This window comes from Eptatretus burgeri, chromosome 10, assembly GCF_056783735.1.
Source record: "Eptatretus burgeri isolate ZD-2024b chromosome 10, Ebu_testis_v1, whole genome shotgun sequence".
NCBI classification, from domain to species: Eukaryota; Metazoa; Chordata; class Myxini; order Myxiniformes; family Myxinidae; genus Eptatretus; species Eptatretus burgeri.
In genome coordinates, this window is record NC_140970.1 from 40,191,641 (window position 1) to 40,202,173 (window position 10,533).

General features: G+C 43.9%; 2 protein-coding genes across 2 annotated transcripts in view; one reads left to right on the plus strand and one right to left on the minus strand.

Moving 5' to 3' along the window:
* RRP12 (ribosomal RNA processing 12 homolog) overlaps nucleotides 1-2,065 on the plus strand; it is a 94,939-nt gene extending 92,874 nt beyond the window's left edge. Inside the window, exons 32-34 of the mRNA XM_085897968.1 lie at nucleotides 86-159; nucleotides 1,022-1,104; nucleotides 1,237-2,065. Coding sequence (XP_085754094.1) covers nucleotides 86-159; nucleotides 1,022-1,104; nucleotides 1,237-1,333 — 254 coding nt within the window. The 3' untranslated portion in view covers nucleotides 1,334-2,065. The remainder of the gene's footprint in view (nucleotides 1-85; nucleotides 160-1,021; nucleotides 1,105-1,236) is intronic.
* Nucleotides 1,426-10,533, minus strand: part of LOC147018382 (protein FAM13A-like) — a 94,191-nt gene continuing 85,083 nt past the window's right edge. The window contains exons 21-23 of the mRNA XM_085897969.1: nucleotides 9,679-9,884; nucleotides 3,774-3,875; nucleotides 1,426-2,275 (exon numbers count right to left, since the gene is read on the minus strand). Of these exons, the coding sequence (XP_085754095.1) occupies nucleotides 2,152-2,275; nucleotides 3,774-3,875; nucleotides 9,679-9,884 (432 nt within the window). The 3' untranslated portion in view covers nucleotides 1,426-2,151. The remainder of the gene's footprint in view (nucleotides 2,276-3,773; nucleotides 3,876-9,678; nucleotides 9,885-10,533) is intronic.

Genomic DNA, 10,533 nt, shown 5'->3' on the forward strand with positions numbered 1-10,533 from the left:
AGGCTTGTTGTTGAAAATGCATGTGAATGAGGCTTGAGCCATTTACCTACCGTTCATGTCTTTCTGAGATGTTTCACCTTTGCAGCCGGTGGTTCGGGAATCCACCGCCCACATGAGCCAAAGAAAGGAGAACTCCCAGGATCAGAGTACTGCGCTAAGGCAAGTACACAATTCTGCCAGAATCTTTGCAAAATGTCTCATTTTTGGCAAGTTGGTCGTGCAAGTTATTACCATTTACTTCTTACGTCTTATGCAGATTTCAGAAAAGTTTATTTTGGGATGGGGTTACTAAACGGCTAATAACACACAAAAGGCTACCACCAATGCAATGCTATCACATAGTTTCTGACTGTAGAGATGTATACCGTCAAAAATTACGATGAGCATTATTCCCCTCGGATGGTACTGGTGGATACAAATTTGCGGCTCATGGAAGACCGAGAATACAGAACAGATCACAATAAAAGTAACAGCAGAAAGAGAAGGGGAAACGTCAACAGCAGGGCTGAGGGACAAAATATACGGACAAACAAGGGATGAGGAATCGGGGAAGATGCAAGACCCGATGGATACAGAAGCAAACTGTCAGGAAGGAAAACCTGAAAATTTGGGGGAGTGAAGGTTAATGGGGGTAGAAAATATCATGGCCCTTTCCCTCATCGATTCCCAGCAGTGCTCATCTATGTCAAAGGATCAATGTCTGGAACTTTGTCCAATGATCTACCGTATTCTAACCCACATGATAGCTGGTTAAGATGTTTGACAATACTCCAAGGAATTGGATAACTACAGTACTACACTTACCCATACAACCTACTCTGCAAATTGGGTTAAAGACAAAATCTTACCATTTGTGTTGTATCTACCATACATTTGCCAAATTTCAGTCTCTGATGGCAATACGATGATAAAAGGTGTTTCGTCTTCATCGGCAAATTCTAACAATCCAAATGTTTTAAAGCCGTGTGCTGTGAATGCCGGCAGATCGTTTATATTGGTGATGTGTCTGCGGTGAATGCAGAAGGCATTTGGCGATGTGAAGAAGAAGGGAAAGCCTGACCCCTATGCATATATTCCGTTCAACAAAGCTCAGCTTAACCGCAGGTTGGTGCTTGCTTTTTGCAGCTGTCAAATTGTATACACAACTGAGCATGGATGTTCGTGATTTGAGCTGAAAAAAAACTTTGCAAAGTATTACCAGGGTTCATTGATTGTTTGGTTTGTTCTCCCACACAGGAAAAAGGCCAAAATGCAAGGACAGTTCAAAGGACTTGTACATGCAGCAAGAAAAGGGGCACAGAAGGGGATGAAGCAAAGGAAGAAGCGACGATGATGTAATTGATTAAAAAAAAAATTCAGGCCTGACTATATTGCACGTTTGTGTTCGTGTCGTGCGACGTCTTGCACAAATGAAGTTGCAAACAGTCACATTTCACAGCAAAAATATGGTATTTATTGTAAATAAAATAAAAAAAACAAAAAAAAAAACAACATTTACAGAGCCATCACAAGATGAAAGCAAGTCAAATGTGAAGACTCTTGGGAGTGGTAGTTCCAAAAAGACCATCCACCAGGAGGGGATTAGGTTGAAGTGTTTCAGTTCAAATCTACCTCTCCAGCAACTCCATTGCAGCAAATTATTCAGATGCACAATCACAGCACAGACATGTATGGACAGTATACCAGATAATGATGGCCACTGTCATTATGCAAAAGGGTTGCTGAGGAGTGATTGTGGTGGCAGGGATAGGTGGGGTGGTGTACGGTGGAGTCAACCCCAGAAGAAAAATTGGCACTGCCACACAGCATGTCTATGATGGAACAAAACTTTTAATTGTTTGTGTGCATTTCTACAAGATGGGTCTTTTAGACCAAAGCCTGCATAAAAGGCTAATTCTCACCAGCTCAAAAGTTATTGGCATCTTCGGCACATCTTGTAACCGACAGGCATCAGAGTGAAACTCGGGTCGTTTAAATCCCCACCCTTGGGGTTAAAGTACGAATGCGTGCTGGTCAACTGGTTGGAACACACGTGCCTGACGCGAATAAATATGAAACCCGCTGGCTCCTGTTGAACTTGGCTTTTTGAAGTTAAGCCCGAGCAGGATGCATGTGGCTGGTTTGTTTAGCGTTTCCTATATTTGGTGAGAACTAGGTGGTGCTCCTGGCTTCATTCTTTGTGACGAGTGCAGCCACAAGACGCAACTTGGCCTTTACTTCCTTGTACTGTGCGTACTGTTCAGCCCAAGGTTCCCGATCTTCACGTTGAACATTCCTGTAGAGAGAGACATATGTGACCCTCCCAAAAATATTCATTTTGACAATTACTTCAAACATTAGAGTTCATAGAACATATCCCACAAAGTGCTCATGTATATACTTCAATTTTTAAAATAATGATTTTGAAGATCATTAAAAAAAAATAATCTGGAAGTTTAGCACAACTGAAGCAGTCTAATACAACACCCTTGTACACTGCAACAAGACGAGTCACAGTTTGAGATGGAGGCTTTATTGATCAATTAAGGATGCAGCATCAATTGGCATTGTACGTAAACATATTGATGACCTCTTCACCTCAAACTGCACAGTTATGCCACACCCACTTCCCAGGGGCTGAAGACAACTTGTGTTCTTGCCAGCTATATTGCTGGGGACCTGAGTATGTGCCGTATGTGCCTTTTCAAGGTTTGATATTAATCGGACAAGCGTTTCCCAAGTTATGGCCATTTATTTACCAAATCAATGACAAGACACGTTGCTGCGTCGGCGTGGCCGATAGGGAAAGGGCGCCTTAGTTCCTGTGGCGGAGGAGTGGCAATGGTCAATGGCAGCGAATGTCATGGCAAGCAAAGACAGGGAGGTAAACTTGATTTTAATTTGGATTTTAATTAACTCTGTGTGTGTAAGTATCACAGCAGTTGTTACTTCAATGAAAGCGATAATTCTTGGAATGCATGTGAACATTCCGTACAGGCACGCACCACTTCCGGATAGTGATGACTTACTGTATTCTAATAATTTCTCGATTTCTTATGCGCATTTATAGATAAACACAATGCCCCAATCCAGTCATCGTTTATGAGAGCGAAGGAACGGCCTGTGTGGTTGTTATTTCTGGCATGAGGTTTTAAAGTTAATTGTTTTTTTTTGCACGCATGTACGGGCATGTACTAGTATAATTCAATTTTAATAAAAAGTTTAAAGGCATATAAATAAATTCTGGGTTTTACCCAGTGTCTATTACATCACCCGATCTAACATGGTACATTAGTTATTCGTGCCTGTTTGTGTCCATTATATCCTTGAAAATTTTAAGTTTTCTATTTGGAATGATTCTCAATTTTCTTTCACTGCCAGGCAGGCAGACAGTAAATATTCTCTCACTCCTCTCTGTGCATGTGCAGTCGGGACAAATTCAGAGCCAAAGTACGGTAAAACGGCAAACTTGTCTTCCTATTTGTGCTCCAATTAGTGTTCAAAATTAAACATTCGCTTTAACCAAGTTGTTTCTTGATCATAAACTGATAAAGATGGACGGACGGATGTGAACCAATTGCTTAACCCCGCTTTTCGCTTCGTGTGTGCGTGGGGTAATTGCCCTGCACAGGTGCTGAACTTTGAAATTATAGGGTAGCCTGACCATGCGAGTTAATTTGAGGTGACCCATACTGGTCATGGTAGAAAACTTAGTTGTGTCGCTTTTGTCAAACTAATAAAAGCATGTGTAGGAAGACGCCGGCTTTGTTCCATTGGGGTTGTGAGAAACTTGCCGTCCGTGTTGCAGGTAGAATTTGTCCTCAAAATCTCTCAGGCGGCGCCGAAGTTGACGTTTTTCAGCTTTGACCGCTTTCAACTGCTCGAGCAGCTCCGCACTGCAAGGGGAGAGGTGGAGACAGAAGAGTCATGTAAAAGTAATGTAGGATGGAGGAGCAGGCTGGTTTGATTTCACCAAATGAAGTACTATTTGATAAAGTAGCATTGGCCAACCTTTATGGACAAATGATTAATTCCAGCGTTAGGTATCAGGTAGGCCAGCTCAACATTACGATGTTGTGACATGGAAGACAAAATCCTTTTCATTGCACAGTTCTCGAAGGACGTGCCATGAAATGTGTAAGCCATTTGCAAGTTCGTGGCTCAAAGCATAAAATGTAGCTTTTAAAAAATTCATTTTCAGCCTGTGGCTGCTTGGCTGCATCATTTACTGGGGGCACGGCTATACCGCTAATGCAATGCCCCGTTACCAGTAAGCTGGAACTCATTTTGCCGACTTCGGAAGGATGACAGGCCGAGTCAATCCCACCTGGTGTTAATTCAACGGTAGGGGCTTGAACTCAAGACCCCAATATCTTAAGCCAGCCACATTAATCGTTAAGCCAACACCACGCTTAAAAGGCAGATGATAAGAGGAAAGCATTGCATGTTTCCATTGTGAGACGGCACGGCACTTGCTAAATGCCTTGCACCGTCCGAAGAGTTTAATACGAGGCATTGAGAGAATACTTACAAAATAAATTGTGACTCGATCAATGCAACTGAACTCCATCTTCCCTCCACAATTACAAACTGCCAAAGTTTACCAAGAGCTCAATTTTTACTCCTTCGACAAGAACCCATTTTGCAAACTATTGCTTTTAAAGAAATTCAAGTGCCAACAGTAAGCACTCTTGTCAGAGCACAGGATAAAAGTTGGGCGATGCCCAAACTCGAAATCGATGTGAATGCGTCTCGACATGCTTCCGCCCACATGAGATGTGAACCCATTGTGAGGTTTTAGCTCAATTAAACGTCGCATGAAAAATTAACGATAAGTAGAAGAACAGATGCTTCAAAATTTAGTATATATATATACACACACACACACACACACACACACACACACACACACACACACACACACACACACACACACACACACACACACACACACACACACACACACACACACACACACACACACACACACACACACCACTTAACGACGGGGTTACGTTCTGAGAAACGCGTCGTTAAGCGACATCATTTTTTTTTTCGTTTTCGAACATCGTACTTACACAAACCGAGACACCTCGGCTATATGGTGTGGCCTATTGCTCCTCGGATACAAACCTGTACAGCATGTTACTGTACTGAATACTGTCGGCAATTGTAACACACATCCAAGAGAGAAGGAAGACGCGTTAGTTTTACCTTTGTACTGTTCATGACGGCCATCGGTGTTGTTAGCATCAGCTTACAATCTCCTCTCGCATCGATTATTATAGAAAGGTGAATAATTAGCGTTTGGATTTTATAAATACGTAATCATTGCATCGATGTTATAATTTACAAATGAAGAAACGAGCACCTGTCAAGTGTGATATATATTTTCGGAACAGTGCGATTGTTTAACTCACTAAAAATAAATCTGTGTTTTAATGTCCACTAAGAACAACGATTTATTCGTGGAATTCTTCAATTCAAATGTTATTTACTTGCTCGAAGGTAAACGTGCAAACATTGGTTCAGTTTGAAAGCCGATTTCCTTGAATCCCGATTTAGCAAGATCCTGTTTTTTTTCGCGATGACGTTTTATGGACCTCAACGATCGCATTATAACAGGGCCACACTGTTGTTTATTATCATTATGAGGTATTATGTACTGTACAGTGTACATAATTGTATGTGCTATTTCTATACGAGGCTACATCACTCGGCGATAGGAATTTTTCAGTTACATTTTTTTTTTCATTTTTTTTTTTCCTCCAAGACTTTATTAAACAATCTGGTTAACAACCTCACTGCCATTTCTCCTAAGCACTTCCATGCCTCCACTGGTATGTCATCTGGGCCAACCGCCTTTCCACTCTTCATCTTCTTCATAGCAGTCCTCACTTTATCCTTTCTGATCCACCCCACTTCCAGATTCACTATCTCCACCTCTTCCAACCTTCTCTCTCTCTCATTTTCTTCATTCATCAGCTCCTCAAAGTACTCCATCCACCTTCTCAACACACTCCCCTTGCTCGTCAGCACATTCCCACTTGCGTCCTTTATCACCCTAACCTGCAGCACATCCTTCCCAGCTCGGTCCCTCTGTCTTTCCAATCGGTATAAATCCTTTTCCCTTATTTTGTATCCAACTTCTCATACAGCTCATCATATGCCTTTTTCTTAGCCTTTGCCACCTCTCTCTTTGCCTTTTCGCCGCCACTCCTTGTACTCCTGCCTACTTTCTTCATCTCTGACTATCCCACTGCTTTTTCGCCAACCTCTTCTTCCTTATACTTTCCTATACTTCCTCGTTCCACCACCAAGTCTCCTTATCTTCCTTCCTCTGTCCAGATGTCACACCCAGTAACTTCCCAGCTATCTCCCTCACCACTTCTGCTGTCATTGCCCAATCATCCCACCCATCTTTATTACCAGCCAACACCTGTCTCGCCTCCTCCCTAAATTCCACGCAACAGTCTTCCTCCTTCAGCTTCCACCATCTGGTCCTTGGTTCAGCCCTCACTCTCTTCCTCAACCTCACCTCCAAAATCATCCTACAGACCACCAATCGATGCTGTCGAGCTACACTCTCCCCTGCCACCACCTTACAGTCACTAATCTCTTTCAGGTTGCATCTCCTGCTTAAAATGTAATCCACCTGTGTGCACTTTCCTCCACTCTTGTATGTCACCCTGTGTTCCTCTTCTTCTTGAAATACGTATTTACCACTGCAATTTCCATTCGTTTTGCAAACTCTACCACCATTTGCCCTTCCACATTTCTCTTGTTGAGACCGTACCTACCCATTACCTCCTCATCCTCTTTATTCCCTTCCCCAACATTCCCATTGAAATCTGCTCCAATCACCACTCTTTCATCCTTGGATACACTCTCCACCACTTCATCTCACTCACTCCAGAAATCTTCTTTATACTCCATCTCACACCCCATATGTGGGGCATATGCACTGATGACATTCATCATCACCCCTTCAATTTCCAACTTCACACTCATCACTCGGTCAGACACACTCCTCACCTCCAATACCCTCTTGACATAATCTTCCTTCAGGATTACCCTGACACCATTTCTCCTCCCATCCACACCATGGTAGAACAGTTTGAAACCACCTCCAATGCTCCTCGCCTTACTCCCCATCCACTTGGTCTCTTGTACACACAGTATGTCCACCTTTCTTCTCTCCATCATATCAGCCAACTCTCGCCCTTTGCCAGCCATCGTCCCAACATTCAGAGTTCCAACTCTCACCTCCACACCTCTACCCTTCTCCCTCTCCCACTGCCTCCGGACTCACCTTCCCCGTCTCCTCCTTCGCCCAGCAGTAGCACAATTTCCACTGGTACCCTGCTGACCACCGGTACCGGTGGCGGTCGTTGGTAACCCAGGCCTCGACCGATCCGGCATGGAAATTCGTTTTGTTGTCCGCATAATGATTTGGCATAGGTTTTTACGCCAGATGCCCTTCCTGACGCAACCCTGGTCGCCTCTTATGACGCACAGGGATATGGTACACCTATTCTAACCGGGGCATACACCGGGCCCAGTTACACTGGTACTCATTTCGCCGACCTCGGAAGGATGACAGGCTGAGTCATCCCCCTGGTGTTATACGAGTATATATATATATATATATATATATATATATATATATATATATATATATATATATATATATATATACCAACTCGTATAACACCAGGGGGATGACTCAGCCTGTCATCCTTCCGAGGTCGGCGAAATGAGTACCAGTGTAACTGGGCCCGGTGTATGCCCCGGTTAGAATAGGTGTACCATATCCCTGTGCGTCATAAGAGGCGACCAGGGTTGCGTCAGGAAGGGCATCTGGCGTAAAAACCTATGCCAAATCATTATGCGGACAACAAAACGAATTTCCATGCCGGATCGGTCGAGGCCCGGGTTACCAACGACCGCCACCGGTACCGGTGGTCAGCAGGGTACCAGTGGAAATTGTGCTACTGCTGGGCGAAGGAGGAGAAGGAGATGGGGAAGGCGAGTCCGGAGGCAGTGGGAGAGGGGGAAGGGTAGAAGTGTGGAGGTGAGAGTTGGAACTCTGAATGTTGGGACGATGACTGGCAAAGGGTGAGAGTTGGCTGATATGATGGAGAGAAGAAAGGTGGACATACTATGTGTACAAGGGACCAAGTGGATGGGGAGTAAGGCTAGGAGCATTGGAGGTGGTTTCAAACTGTTCTACCATGGTGTGGATGGGAGGAGAAATGGTGTCGGGGTAATCCTGAAGGAAGATTATGTCAAGAGGGTATTGGAGGTGAGGAGAGTGTCTGACCGAGTGATGAGTGTGAAGTTGGAAATTGAAGGAGTGATGATGAATGTCATCAGTGCATATGCCCCACATATGAGGTGTGAGATGGAGTATAAAGAAGATTTCTGGAGTGAGTTAGATGAAGTGGTGGAGAGTGTATCCAAGGATGAAAGAGTGGTGATTGGAGCAGATTTCAATGGGCATGTTGGGGAAGGGAATAAAGAGGATGAGGAGGTGATGGGGAGGTACGGTCTCAACAAGAGAAATGTGGAAGGGCAAATGGTGGTAGAGTTTGCAAAAAGAATGGAAATTGCAGTGGTAAATACGTATTTCAAGAAGGAGGAACACAGGGTGACATACAAGAGTGGAGGAAAGTGCACACAGGTGGATTACATCTTAAGCAGGAGATGCAACCTGAAAGAGATTAGTGACTGTAAGGTGGTGGCAGGGGAGAGTGTGGGAGAGTGAGAGAGGCAGGGGAGAGTGTAAGGTGGTGGCAGGGGAGAGGGAGCCCGGTGCTGGTTCTTCCTTTTCAGGTGGTACATGTGTGACCCGAATTTCAAATCGATATGGCGAACAGTTTGAGTCATCGCACTCACAGCTATAAATGTTGACGCCGCCTCAGTCGGCCATCTTGCATCCAGCCACGCCCAAAATCAATAGGGTTCTTCCTTTTCAGGTGGTACATGTGCGACTCAAATTTCAAATCGATATGGCAAATTTTTTTTCAAGATGGCCACCCCAGTCGGCCATCTTGGATCCGGCCATGCCCAAAATCAATGAGGTTCTTCCTTTTCAGGTGGTACATGTGTGACCCGAATTTCAAATCGATATGGTGAACGGTTTATGAGTTATCGCACTCACAGCTATAAATGTTGACGCCGCCCCAGTCGGCCATCTTGCATCCGGCAACGCCCAAAATCAATAGGGTTCTTCCTTTTCAGGTGGTACAGGTGCGACCCAAATTTCAAATCGATATGGCGAAGTTTATGAGTTATCGCACTCACAGCTATAAATGTTGACGCCCGGACGGACGGACAGCCGGACGCCCTGGGTGACAACAATATCCCCCTTCCGCCACGCGGTGGGGGATAAAAACAAATGTTGAGGACATTTATGGCAGTAGTTTAACAAGTGTGGAAACTCAAGCTCCGATCACAAACCAATCGATGGAAGAAGCGATGACGCAAGTACTTGTTGGATCAATGGCAGAACCGATTTTTCTTGTTCTTAACATTTTAAATGTTTTCATTTATTTATTTATTGTAAACGTATTTAAATGCTGCATTAAACATCCAAACTATTTTGAAACCAGATGATAAAATTCATAACTGCAATGCAAGTGAAACTGGCCCATGAAGCTGATTCAAAGGTGCAAGTGTTGGCAATGTGGGACGCACCGGGATGCGGCGTGCAGATTGGCAAGCGTATTGTCCATCACACGGTTGCTCGTCCTTCCTTCCTCCACGGGAGACACAAAGCCGTCCTGCTCGTGTTCTTCAAACTGGCAAGCCTGAAGCCTCGGTCGAAATACCCAGGGCCGAGGGACCGACGAGGCCCTGAACCCCATGGACCCTTGCCCCTCTTCTTCCGAGCCTTCCTCCTCCTGTCCAGAGAGGACCTCACCGTGAGTTTATGAAAGTGGTGTTTTACTGTAATTTCGGTTAAAGGTTTCCTCAAACAGAATAAAATCGGTTTTACTTTGAAAAATTCGAACATTGTCCATGATATAACCATTGAACAACCTCTTGTACATTTCAGTGAATTTCGCCAAATGGGATCGATTAGTCTCACCTTGCACACAAACCCAAACCTCAAACTCTATAGTAGCACTAACAGCCCTTAGCATGGATGTTCACACCTTCAAAGCAGAACAAGTGTGCTGTAAATCAACCAATTCTAAATTTTCATAAACTAAACTAAACTGTGCATTGAGAAGGAGGAAAAAAACATCCATAATCACAATTAGTTGGTTAAGGTTAGGTTGAGGAAGGAAAATGGAGAGGATACAAAAACCAACTAGAAAGTAGAATTTGACATGAATGTGGAAAATCTAAAATTGAATCGGTTCATCTTTGTGTTCCAATTAAAACATGTCAAGTGTGGTTTAAATTCCGGTTCACAAGTTATCATTACGGAATTGTGCGACTTTCATGATAAAAGTCACAGGGCCTTTGCCCCAAAATCTTTTCAGTTCCTCTTTGCATCATCCATACTTTTACCAAGTTTGATAACTAGTGAATCGCTGGAAGGAT